General features: G+C 37.0%; 1 protein-coding gene across 1 annotated transcript; it reads left to right on the plus strand.

Moving 5' to 3' along the window:
- The first annotated feature begins 594 nt into the window (after positions 1-594).
- On the plus strand, positions 595-12,424 carry vamp3 (vesicle-associated membrane protein 3 (cellubrevin)). The gene is made up of 5 exons (XM_058632659.1): positions 595-732; positions 6,463-6,541; positions 8,736-8,894; positions 9,518-9,569; positions 10,130-12,424. Coding segments are annotated over exons 1-5 (312 nt in total). The 5' UTR covers positions 595-730; the 3' UTR covers positions 10,150-12,424.
- Positions 12,425-14,369: the final 1,945 nt, after the last annotated feature.

The following is a 14,369-nucleotide window of genomic DNA, read 5'->3' on the forward strand; positions in this document are numbered from 1 at the left end:
TCCGAGAACATCATCATTTCCAGATTTGAGAAACACTGACTGACATATTCTGGACAAAACACAAGCAATAAAATAAAAAAACATAATGATGTCTTCTTAATAACAAGTCGTGACATTCAAACCCATTCCAGCAGTAAACCATGAAAGTGTAAAAATTACAGTCACATGCTGATCACGGGCTTTGATGGTCGTATTTTCCTCACATATAAACAGTAATACTGACCAATAAGACGTATCAACATCGAAAATACACACATTTGCGGCGTCAGGGTATAATTTTACTATAAATCTTTCTCAAAGTGTTGTTTTGACCTTTATTGTTTGTTTATAAATGCAGCGATACGCACTTTGCGAACAGGGCTACTGTCTCTTTAATGGTGCGTTTAAGAGCCTCTCGTGAGACTTGATAGACATGTAAAAAATAATAAAAATAAAATGCACATATCAAAACAAGTCGGGTTTTTTGTGCGGGGTATAGTTTGTTGATTAATCAAGTAACATTTACCTACTTTTTGCGCTGTTAAATAATTCATTATTTAAATATTAATAGTAGAATTTTGATTTATTCTTTTGTTTATATTCTCTGTGTGCTTTGAACGGTATCTTGAAAAACTCCGACCCTACGTGAAAGCAGCACAACAACCGAAGAAGGCTGTGACTGTTACGACTTGACACTTTAGCTCAAAACCACCAAGTCTCTTCGGGTTGTTCAACGAAATATCTTCTCAATATGTAAGTATGCTGTGTTTCTACTTTACTGTTTACTTTTAAACCAAACTCTTGAAAGTGGACACACGTTGTCCGACGCACCGGCCTTCCGGTATGTTTGATAAAGCAACGCCCAAAACTTTGCTACGTTTGCTAGTTAGCATGCAACAAGTGCTAGTTGACGAGATGTAGCTAAGAAGCTCGTCGACACAACATTGATGAAAATACGTATAAATGATCGTATCTTCAGAAGACACAGAACTAGCAGTTATATCGTGGTTTAGTTGTGGGTGTTAATATTGCAGCAGTAGTTGGGAAAACAATGAAGTCGCCGTAATGTGGAAAGTTAAGTTGAAATGGAAATCCATTGATGGCCAACTTTCCTGTTTGTCGCTCATTGTGTTTTGTATTATGTTGAAGTTTAATTTGGCAAACAAGTGCTTTATAAGAATTGTCACCTCTTTCACTTACAATGAACCACGTAATGTATTATTCCTGAACCTACAGGCATTGCAATTTGAAATGTATTTTTAGATTAAAAAATTACCTTCTGCCAAAGACAATACAGAATCTGTTCACAATCAGAGAGAGGAAATATCAACTGGGAGGAAATTAATGTAAAAAAAAACTGTATAACAGTGAAGGATGTGGAACTGTGGAAGAGCTGCACAAAGAAGTTCATATACACAGTCCATACATCTACAAAGTAATTTTATAATCTGCAGACTCAAACAATAATAAATCCAATTGGCAATATGTATTATGTTGTACTTTACTTGTACTGTACAATTTAGGGCTTCAACTAACAATTATTTTAATAATCGATTAATCTGCCGATTTTTTTCTCGAGTAAACAAGTAATTTTTTGGTCCAGAAAATATCAATTGGTAATGGAAATGATGATGTTCTCAAAAGTCTCGTTTTGTCCAGAAGTGTAAATGATTCAGTTTGATAATGTCTTTATTATATGGAGCAAGGAAACCAGAACATATTCACATTTAAGAAAACTTGTTTTTATTTTTTATTTTTTTTAAACACCCAAAATAATTAATTGATTATCAAAATAGTTGATTAATTTAGTAATCGGTCAATAATTGAGTAATTGTTTCAACCCTAGTACAATTTGACATAGATCATTATCAGTACAGAATAAGTAATGAACTATGAATCTGTAACAAATCTGACTGAATAAAAATGCACATATTATAAGAAACTTTACATTAAAATCAAGCACAGAGATTAAAAGCAAATTACAAAGAAGCAGAAATGTAATGGAGTAAAAGTATTCAAGACAAAACGCAACACTCAAGATTTAGCAGACTCATCAAAAATAAACATAAGAGGCAGTACAATGTGGTAGATTAGATATTGCTGCTTCATAAAAGTATGTCAGGAATCCATGGATCGCAGTGATGAGGGGAAAGAATTCCATAAATGAATGGCAACAGCTTGAAACACATCATCACCTCTGTTTTTTTTAATGGTTCCCGGGGGACAGTAAGTAAGTACGTTTTGATTGGATCACCTCAGGGCCAGATTGGGCGTATAAGGGAGGTCAATAATAATAAAAATTGGGTTTTATACAAAGTGGACGTTTCACCGATGGCAGGAATATAAGCCATCTAAACAAATTCTTTACACATTTTCATAAAGAAATGATAGAAGAACGTCATAAGGAAATACTGTTCCTCTGTTATCGCTGTGATGCAGCACTGTTAGTTTTACACCTGTGTAAACATCACACGGAGGGAGAGATGGGAGAGGCTTTACTCACAATCAGATGTCATGTACTCCTGTTTGCTGGATCCTGTTTTGTCGTAAAGCTTGTTCAATCATGACCATTTCAGTTTGTTGTTCTGCCAGATGTCAAAACATGTAGTAATTTAAAAGTAATAAATGGAAAAAGAGATTGTAATTTTGTAATGGGGGGGGGGGGGACTTTTCAATTTTATCAGACTCGACAAGCACCCACCACTTAAACCAAGGAGGAAGTTAACAGAGTTTTCCATGACATGTTGAGATATCACTGCAGAGGCAGCACTGACCTCATTTTTTATACTGAATACCTCAAGTTATTTTTACATTGAACCTGCTCTTTAACATTAGTCATGTCTGGAACAATTGCATGATTAATCAATAGTTAACAGAATTTAACATAGAATTAATTAAAACTGATGAATCTTGGTTTGGAGACACAACAAGACATTTGAGAACATCTAACACATTTGATTAGAAATGTGTGGCATGTGACTGGGAGATTACCTGAAAGCTGTGATTTACATTTGAAGTACAGTTATTAACTGTCAATCTGAAATCAAGTGATGCAGTGTGTTAAATCAATTTAGCAGATTAGAACTGTGAAAAGAGACCTACTCATTGCAGTGAGATAACGGTTACATCGAGTCAACAGCTGTACTATTAAAATATCTGCAGATGTTTGTTATTAATGTTTTTTGAAGGCTTTCAAAATAATTGATCAAAGTTTGGAAATATTTTGCTACAGAAAACCGCCAGTGGACATAAATCCCTTAAAAAAATAGACATTGAGTGAAGCAGCATTTGTAATATTTAAGATGTATTCTTACATCTTGGATGTATAATGTGAGCATTATGGCTGGGCGATATGGCTGAAAAGCATATCACGATATAACTACTTCATATCGATAATATTGACTATTTATTTTTCATGACCTATTAAAAATCAATTTAGAATTTTTTTTAACTTCAACACTTTTATTCTAAACACGTAAACTTTCCTTATTTTAATCACATCAGTTATAAATCAGACCACACAGGAAAATACTAATGCCAAGCACGTTCATGAGATTTTTAAAACCAAACTTCTCAACTATCCTGACTGGAAGCATGTCCTTGGCTCTGTGATAAGACACTGCCTCAGTCTTTGTAACATTTAGATTTTTATCATACGGCACTTTTGCAGAGCAACAGATATCTGTTGATATCGTGGAAGTGTCTATCCCGATACATATCGTTATCGTATTATCGCCCAGCCCTAGTGAGCATAGAAACTTAGATTCCACCCTGAGCTTCCTTTTTGTAAGGAGTTATATCACATATTGTTTTACCACAGAAAATGAAGTAGGTTTGTTACTTTCATTTGCATACACCAGTAAAGTACAATCTTTATACACAGACTATTGGAAAGTATCCTTTCATGCTAGAGACAAAAAAGTCCACTGATGGCCATGATGATTTAGCTTTGTGAAAGATTACAATAGGCAATAATTCCAAGGTCAGGAGTGTTGTAAACATCGCACTCATGGTGTCACACCATCGTTTCCTCTTTTTAACGGTCTTTAATCCTATTTTATGCAGTAAAATCAACAGCTATATATGTCTTATTTCTAACTGTATATTATAAAGTGAGTATATAATGACTGCTCACATGCACATGCACATGCACATGCACATGGCACAGCACACGGCATGGGAGAAGAGGTCAGATGTGTTTTTAACCAAGGTATTAGTAGGGTCCTCTTCTGTTGAGTCTGTTGTTGCTAAGCAACCAAACCTGCAAGCTGCTGAGATGACCCATGTTGCTGTGCCTCGCTGTGTCTGCAATAAGTGTTCAGCATCTGCCCTGGTGTATCTCATAATTTTATCTCATAAGAAGCCATTCTGGTTGCCTATATGTGTTGTTTTTTTTTGTTTTTGGAGAGAACCTGCTCACATAGTCTTTCAAAAGTGACCTGTATCTGAAATCTGCATTTACACTGGTTAATACTTGGGGAGACAAATCACAGGATAGGCTTGGCTACTGCCTTGAAAAGGGTTAGTAGGCTCAAAAGCAAGTGACATTGGTGTTATTGACAGGAAATTAGTAATCCTCCCGGAGAGGCTTAAAGGGCCCAAAACGACTCCACTGGCTTCAGCCTTCATCCTTTTATTGCAGTGGTTGAAAGAGAGCCATGTGATTGTAGATCGTGTACTTGTGTATTTACCTGATTTGCCACTGTCTTATTTTTTAGGACGCACATATCACATTGACACGCTGATGTCTAATCGGTCCACTTCGATCATGGACGCAAATGCACATATCTGATTCATATCAGAGTTATTTCTGCATACAACGGACGCCTGAAGCTGATCTGACGATATCTGAATCCATGTGCTTTTAATCCTGCGTCACAGGTTTAGGGCAGTAACTATTGGTTCTTTAGTAAGTGTTTGGTCCATACAATGTCAGAACATTTTAATCAGTGTTTCTCAAACCTAGAAATGATGATTTTCTCAAATGTCTCGTTTTGTCCACAAACCAAGAATCATTTGGTTTTAATTATTTCTTTGTTAAATGGAGCAAAGAAACCAGAGAATATTCACATTTAAGAAGCCGAAAAATCAGAAAATGTGTTTTTTAATTTTGAAACAAAAATGGTTTCAGCCCTACATGGGTTATGTCTCATTTGTGTCACATGTGAGGAGATCACAATTTGGTACATGCAGCCTTTTACTGAGTCATAGCGTCCTATAATCATGCAATTTCATTGAGCTGCTGCCCTTGTCACCTGAGGAGCACTGCTGTCTTTAGCCAGAGGGTGGCAGTAGCAAGCTAAAGTTTTATAATTATCTCTCCAAGTTGAAGAGAAAGAACAAATCTCACATAAACATGCAGTTTGAGATAAGTTGAGTGCACAGTTGTTATGTATGTCACTCACCCCTATTATTAATTTCTTGACTCATGTAGCATCAAATCTTGTAAACTCATATTCATTCTTGAGCTTTAGTGTCAATCTTCATCCAGTATGTTCTTGCTTGACAAACTATCCTCTGTTCACTTTACAGATATAATATCTCCTTAGTTATGCCAACAGACAGACATGTTGAGAAAAGTAAAAACATGTCAGTGTGCTGATCAGTTGCAGTTGTTGGCAGAAAACCTGAATCAATATTCACACATACAGTATCCTACATCAACAAGTCTCCATCTTACTAAAATATTTACTGGGTGCAGTTTAATACTTTTATATCGGTGAGAGGGTTTCAATAGACTATAAAAAACGATTGTTTATTAATCGGCCATTCTTACAGATTACACATTTTTGTTCTCAGAAACCTGATCACTAATATACAGTAATATATTGGCGCATTTCCACCTGCTCTACTCGCCTCGCCATGGCACGGTTTAAGTAGCGTTTCCACTAGCCTAGTACCTTGTACCAGGTACTATTTTTAGTACCTGTTCAGACGAGGTTCCAAGCGTGCTTAAAAGCAGGTACTATGCGATGATTGGTCAGACTGCCGGCCACTGAGTCCCATCACAGGAAGAGACCTCCCACACAGAAATCAAGCCGAACAGCGCCGAACTGTAGATCACTTAAAACTACTTGACAATCGTAACGACGTGGGTTAATCTCCAACAACTACCAGGGAAACCTCTATATTTAACAGGAGTCTTTTAAAGTGGAGTGGTGTATTTATGTGTGTGTATATATATATATGTGTGTGTGTATATATATACGTGTGTGTGTGTATATATATATATATATGTGTGTGTGTGTGTGTGTGTGTGTGTGTGTGTATATATATATATATATATACAGATTACTAAAAATGCCCAATAGATTGACTCTAGTCCTGTGTCCATTAATGTGAGAGGATGTGATAATTATGTGGCATTATGTGCACAAGATTTCAGACTTGATAAAATGCTTGACATTGAGCTATGTGGTATGCAATAGATTGTTTTGGGTGAAAAAACAATTCACAATTTGTTTATTTTCATTATTCTTACAGGTCAGCCCCCGCTCCAGAAGGTTCTGGTGCAGCTCCAGGCACCAAGCGCTTACAGCAGACCCAGGCCCAGGTGGATGAGGTATGATACATGTCATGACTGACTTTTGAAGGTCTAGTTAAAATTTTATTTGTGGAGTTTACATGTTTTCCGTGTGTGTGTTACTGTGGGTTCTCTGGTTTGCTCTCACAGTCCAAAATCATGCTGCGGTTAACTGGACACTCTAAATCAGGCATGTCCGGTTGGCCCACAGCTTCGGCTTGGTTTTGTAATGTATTATTTATGGCTAGGGGGACGGACTGGGACAGAAATCGGCCCTGGCATTTTGGCAAACCACTATAACGGGAGTTCCCATTAGTTCAGCCTGTAAGGAGTTCAGGGTTTGAATTCTCGCCATTGTTTAGTTTTTCCCATTTTTTCACTCATGTGTGGCTGAGATTCAGTTATATGGTCATTTAAAATGATTATTGTGACCATGAAAATAAAATTGTTATAAAACACTGTCATGACTCTTAAATCCTCCGATTGGGTTTTCGATTTTAAAGTCACAATTCAATTCTCAATTTTTTTTTTCTTTCTTTTACTGCAGATGGGTCTGTCATTTTTAGTTTAGTCTAGGATCACTGGTTTTGTGTCATTATAACGCATTTCGATTGTCTACATGGTGTCATGACTGACTGTTTGCAATGTACCACACACTAAGGCCTTATCGTCACATTTAAATAATTTATTAACAATATGATAATGTAACAATAGCTAGTCAATTGGAAACTGTAAAAAGAAGAGAAGTCATAGAGAGTCATATAGTGCTGTGTTGCTCTGAATGTCCAGCAAGGTTGGTAAGGTCACCAAATCTGCACTGATGTCCAATAACATTATTATACATGGAAGAAAACACCTTTGTAGTAAGATGTGGCCTGCTCGGCATTTCGTAGTGTCGTTTCAGTACAATAATTAAAATGAGCAGTTGCTATGGTTACTATTAGTTGGCAGCAACTTCGGGTTAGCAGGAGTAGGTAACATGTAGTTGTGCTACAGTGACTGTTTTTCCCCCCGGCACGTCTGCAGGACGTCACATTGGGGGTGTGGTTAAATCCTTGATTCACCTTTGCTTTTGAAGATTGGAATCAAATCGTTTGATCAATATTTTATTTATAATTGTGACACCCCCAATTTGTATGTAAGTTTACGGTTCAAAACAATATCTGAAGGACCTATTGGCCCCTGTAATCTTCACATTATCAAACTGGGCTCTCTTTAAAAATAAGTTTGAACACCTCTGCTTTAAATTGACGATAGGTGTGAATGTGCGAATGTGGTTGTTTGTCTCTATGTGTTTGAACGCTACATGCTACTAAATGCTACTACTCTATCACCAGCCACTCACTTTGGCTCCCTTGTTCCTCCATGGCTGTGTGAACCAGAGACTTACATAACCATTGGCAGCAGTGACACCATGAATCACCGAAATGTGCAATCGATAGCTCTTTAATACTCCACCTCTGCGTGTCAGTTCACATGTCAGGGAACAGTCAGTGGAAGAGAAAGAAGAGACAGGTTTTTGTCCAGTTTTGTTTTTTTCATTAAATTTAAAAACCATGTCACTGAGGTCAGCAGGAAGGGAAAGCTGCCAAGTCTCACTCCTTCTGTGGGTGTCACTCTTAACCCCTTTACTCTTCTCCCTTACTGTCTGTCCATGTCTCTCTCTCCCTCTGTTGTGGCTCTGTTGAGCTTGGCCCCTCCCTCTCAGAACTTTAACCTAAGCATATTCCACACAGCTTGCAATTGGCTGCCTGAAGTTTATGTAATCACTGTCTCCGTGGTTATGTAAGATCTGCATGAGCCTGCACACTCTACTCCACCCTGCTGCTATGTTTGAATGTAGGAGGAATAAGTTGGGTTTGTGGATCAGTGGACCATTTAGGTTATGTTTATTCACTGATATTGTTTGTAAACACATTTATAATTTGAGATTAGAAAACTAAAGAATTTAACAGGCATAAAACAATTAAACTGCTGGTGCTGCCCTGAGACTTTTGCTGAAGTACTATAGCTATTTAAGTCATGGTGTTAACTGATTTGTGTTGTTGTGTTGGATAACTGATAAGTCATCGATGTTGTACACTTCATCATTGACCCATACACACATGTTCAGCACATATTTTCCTTCCTTCCCGATGGGTCACATTTCTTTATAATCAAATTTGCTCTGTAAATCAAATTTGTCATTTGTTATTCAACCCAGTATTTTATTCTTGTGCGTGTTTGTAAATAGGTGGTGGATATTATGCGAGTCAATGTGGACAAAGTGCTGGAACGTGACTCAAAGCTGTCAGAACTGGACGACAGAGCCGATGCACTGCGGGCTGGAGCCTCCCAGTTTGAGACCAGTGCTGCCAAGCTGAAGAGAAAGTACTGGTGGAAGAACTGCAAGGTGCCCAAAGACAGTGTCCTCGAAATAAACTCACTGTGTCCCACTTTTAAATGTTTATACACAAATTATTTAGTGTTAAGTGTGTTTTCTGTAACTGATTCTCTTTGGGATTTTTTAGAGTTTGATTTCATATTTGTTTTATTTTAGTAACAGTAAACATAAGATATTTAATAATAATAAATTAGCAATTATTGACATTTCTAGGGATGGGAATTATGGTATCGGTATCGGTCCGGTACTACATTTGTAAAATCCGATACAATCAAAAAATCCTATATATCTCATGATTCACTATGCGCACAGTTGGAGAATTATGTCTTTGAAATGACTCAGCACAAATGTCGTGTTGTGAGCTTCATAGTTCATAAATGGTCCAAAATTACGATATCAGACTAACATTGGAACCGGTAGATACTCGAGTTTGGACACAAAAGTGATATCGTCCCATCCGTAGAAATTACTTAACTACACAACACAGTATACATTAACTATTTATGATTGTAAACTAGGGGGAAAATAGAAAAATGATTGTGTACCATGAAATCCATAACACAAATGAATTCACATTTTAATTGCAGTTAAAGTTTGTACGACTGAATTAACTGTACTTTAACTTCTTACAGATGTGGGCCATTCTGATAGCTGTCATATTGATCATCATCATCATCATCATTAGTGAGTAATGAGCCTGTGTTTGGTATAAACATGCAGTAACATCAGATTGTTGACCTTTATTTCTATTGTTTAAAGCAGCAGTTATCTTGGGTTATTCAGATGTTACTAATGTTATTCTGCCTCTGTTTGGTCTTTGTGAACAGAAATTATGTAACATTATTCATATGCATCCTTTATCTAAAAAAAACAGGCTCCGACAAGTAAAACTATCAGACCTGACTGAGGGAGCACTTGTGTGTGTATACAGCAACAGTGTAGGGGTGGGCGGCGGCAAGAACAATTTATTCCACTAAACTGATGAATGACAGTTTTTTTTTTGTAGGGGTGGGAATCACAGCACCGCAAAAAATAAAAGGTTGTATAGGGAAAATTCTATTTCCATGTAGCTAAGGCCAGAGAATCTCTGATAAAGTGATAAAGAATGTCACAGACACATTTTTTAAAGTGTTAAAGTTAAAGTTACACACAATTTTAAATGAGTGACGCACTGTAACCAACGTTCCCTGGTAAAACTGTAGTTTTTGAAAGTTTCTCATCTAAAGCTTTTGCTTCATTCACAGTTTGGACTCAGTCACCATAAAACAGTATGAGGAGGAGGAGTGAAGGAAAAATTGGAGAAGAGGAGAACGGCAACGTGCAAAGTTCTCAGAGGAAGAGGTCACATGATTACTGGCTACTGAGCTCCAAAATATTCTTCCCCTCCCACAGTGGATCTTCATTCCTTGTCCTGGATTGCCCTGTGTGTTTGTGTGTGTGTCTGTGTATTCACCAACGAGCCTGACTTTTAAACCTGCATGATCACACTATACCAGACATCACTGAATTGTTTTTTTTTTTGTTTTTTGTTTTTTTTTTTACCAGAGTGCCACGCTGCGTGCCAAAGAAAGTGGAAACATAAAAACACAAACAGGCTCTTGATTAAAGTCCATATTAACAAAAACCTATTTTTTAAAGTATAAATGAAGTACATTTGACTCTGTGACAAAGCACACATACACATATACACACTCTCCAAACCTCAGGGCTAGAAGTGAAGAATATTTGTGTTAACTCCTAAACTTATCTACTTTTTTACATTTTACTGTATTAATAATAGCTATTGATTTTAGCGCGCCAGGTGAAAATAAGTGCCTTTGATATGTTATTTCCTGGTAGTTTAGACTCTAATCCTGCATTAAGTGAAAGAGAAAGGAAACTCCCTTTTCCATGCTACACATTTCTGCTCTGCCGAGTGTGATGCCAACTTTTCTGAGGGCTTTTTTTTTTCCTCCTTTATTTTTAAATACTGGGTTTGCTTATGGATGAATAGTAGGATTCAATATCAATATTGTATTTATACACATGGTTGAGTGCAAAATGAGTTAACTGTTGAACAACTTTAAATTTATGATTGAATAAACTTGATTTTTTCAGGTCAGCCAACAAAGAGACCTGTTACCATGGATAAATGGAAAAAAGTACATATAGTCTTCTGGTCGCAAAACCTCAAGATTAACAACATGTGGTCACTCGTGTGTAGAACTGTATAATTTTTAAGGCCTAAAACTAATGATTGAGACCATTAACGCTGCAAACCTGAAGACGACGGCCGCTTTTTATACACAGTCTGTGGCTGTATCTGATGTTACCTGTCCTTGTGCATCCCCCCCCCATATAGGACTAATGGTGCATTCCAGTTGTATTAGGAAGTCCGAATTTCCAGATAGCTGCCACTCACCTCAATATTGAAAATACTCTGATACTTTTATCGTGAATTGCACTTCTGTCTTATTTGAGTAAATCAGTTGTACACACGTTAGTTTAATCTTTTATCCGTGGATGTTTTGCTACGCTGTTTGTGTTTGCAAAAAACGTTAAGAACATTATTTGTCGACTGGTTTTTGCAAACACGGGCTAACGGGCTAAGGTGCATTTGTGTCCATTTCCCGACTTCTCAGCTGAAACATGGTCAACTCGGAGGTGACGTCACTACCGTTTCTGACTTCATACTACTCTGCTGAGAATAAATTAGTGTGAACTTGTAGACTATGTGCATTTAAAACCAACAACCTCACAGCCTGACAAAAGCTTTAGAAACTGCCACAAAAAAGCTTGTACTGTTCATGATGCTTTTGTTTTGTTCCTCTGAAATATTTAAGCACAACAAAGATCATATAGTTTCAGACAGATGCCTTACTTGGTTTCTCCAATGGAGAAGAGCCAACAGAGAGCAGCCAAACCTCACTGACCATAAGTACACCTGACGGGTAATCAGTAATTCTTTGTAAATGCTCCTCTGACTTCTAACAAATACTAGGCTGCTAACATCATTTGAGCTTCTCTTGAGTCACACTGACATTAATCCTCAAATACTCCATGTGTGATGTTTTTTAGTTTTTCCTTCTAGCTTTTCTCCCCTGCTATCTAATATTTGTAAAACTAATCTCGGTGCTTATCTCACTCCCGTTGAGCATCACTGTTTCTCAGCAAAAACTGGATGATTATTTTTCTATTGCTTCCATCTTTTTGAAAGAGATGTGGTTAATAGAGACAAAAAATATGGGAGTTTGTACATTGATTGGATATTTATCGTCCAAGCAGAAGTATTGTGTGCCTAATTAATTTTTATTATCTAGAATTAATTTCATATTTGGCAGTCATACTGTATTCATGATGCTCCCGTGGCTGAAATATCATTCAGGAAACTGTTGTATTTTCAGAGGTGACACTGAAAATTATTTCACTTGCCAGGAAATTGGCATCCTCTTCTCCACATCCACTTTACAACATTGTCAGGCAGTGATTTTCAAATAAGTGCAATTCTACTCTTTGGCCCTAAAATGCCTTTTGCTTGAATAAAATCGATTGAACTTAAATCACACTGTGTCACTGTGGTTCTTTTACATACAATGCTGGTTCCATGTGAATAAAATATTATTCACAACTTTTGTGGATTCTCCTAAACTCATTCTTGTGTGAACAGGCCCTTATGTCTGCCCCACATTAGAGGGTTTTTAAATCAGACTTGATTTTCAAAACTTGAGACCACAGGCACAACAAACTTTGTAACCAATAAGAAAGCACAGACTAGACGATCCAGTCAAGACACAGGACCACACACTTGGCGTTTAAACAAACGATTTCAGGGAGCAGATTCCAGGTATTTGGGATCTCACAGAAACTCAAGTCATTTAACATGACTTCAGAATATAAACCGACATGGAGGTGGACTGTCGGCGTCGGCGAATAATAGATGGGTGAAGTCATGGCTGAGAAGACAGAGGCCACAGAAGAAGCTCCACTTCTCTGTAATAATGTGAACAAAATGCACAGTAGTTTTCCTGTAACAGGAACATTAATGTCCTCTTTTAGAACTTTTGTTTTGCTCTTTCTGGGGAAAGTGTAGTCAGGATCTGCTTTCAAATGCAGCCCAAAGTTCTTTATCGCAGCTCAATGCTCCTCCCAACTGCATTCTCGTCTCCTCAAGTTCAAATTTCTCCTTCACTTTCATCCTCGTTCTATTATCCTCCTTCCTTAATCATTCGTGATTCTTCTCCTCTCTCAAAACTCCTCTCATGAAGGTCTTATTTTAAGAAAATTAAAAAATTATTCCATATTAAAATAGATCTGAAACTCACTCACACACACATTGTGGTCTCTGTGCTTTGGCTCATTATATTATTTTGTGTGGTTTGGACTTTCTGAGCCATTATTTGAAACTGAAGCAGGTTTATAGACATAAAAACATTATTATTCTATGTTTTGACAAACTTGAAATCCAGTATGATAAGAAATGATGTTGGTTTCTTTATGTAAATGTTGTTTTTTGTCATTCCCTGCATTGAGAAAAAGTGCCCATGAGACACGCCTGCTTATAAACCAATCATTTATGATCACAGGGAGATGGAGCAACACAGTGATGACGACATGAACTGAGTGTTTGATGCAACTTTCTGTAGCTCAATGTGAAACTAAATCTCATTAAATCAAATGAAAAAGCTATAGACATACATGCATTGATATACCTTGACCTTTAGGTGATTTCAGATAAAATCATATGCTGAACATGTAACCATTACATTCACAGAGGCTTGAAGAAGTTTTTCATTTTGTTGTGTTTAAAATTATTCAGTTGACTGTCTTGTTAATTACTTTATGGTTACTATATTTAATCTCTGGATCAATCTTTGTTTATTCATTCATTCATTCAGCAGCAGGGCGGTGGATGCAGGCTGAGGTTGCCAGGTCTGTGGTTTTCCGTGGTTTTTTACTACATTGAAACTGCTGAGCTAACCTGTAATGAATTCATGTCAACTAGTCAAGGACCAAGTCAACGACAATTCCCTCAGCATGTAAGCCCTATTTTTAGTTGCTCCAATTCAAGGATTTATTCTGACTTTTTTTGGTTTTGCTCTTAAGCATTTACCCGCTACACCAGGGGCCTCAAACTCAAAATGAGACATCCACAATCACTTTTAATGTTATAATTTAAACAGGTACTTCATGTCATCCAAGCAGGGTGGATGCAAAAAAGGGAGGGAAAAGTAAACATATTGGTAAATTGGCTCACAGAATAACTATATTTTGCTAATAATAATAATAATACATTGTATTGTGTAAAAGACCCAAATGTATAAAAGACCATTTTGGAGCCAACTTTATTCAGAATTAATAAATTGTGATGGTGGCACAATAAACCCTTTTACGATTTTATTCATGTTACAACACATTTTACAACAACAGTAGTGCTGTTGAACTTGTGGCAGCGGTATATTTTGACTTCTGCTCATTTTTAGGCCGGTTTGTAGCCATTGAGCGGAT

This window comes from Solea solea, chromosome 6 (genome assembly GCF_958295425.1).
Source record: "Solea solea chromosome 6, fSolSol10.1, whole genome shotgun sequence".
NCBI classification, from domain to species: Eukaryota; Metazoa; Chordata; class Actinopteri; order Pleuronectiformes; family Soleidae; genus Solea; species Solea solea.

Coding starts and splice junctions, on each gene's coding strand:
- vamp3 (XM_058632659.1), top strand. Junction 8,895..9,517: donor ACTGGTGGAAGAACTGCAAG/GTGCCCAAAGAC, acceptor AACTTCTTACAG/ATGTGGGCCATTCTGATAGC. Junction 9,570..10,129: donor CATCATCATCATCATCATTA/GTGAGTAATGAG, acceptor CTTCATTCACAG/TTTGGACTCAGTCACCATAA.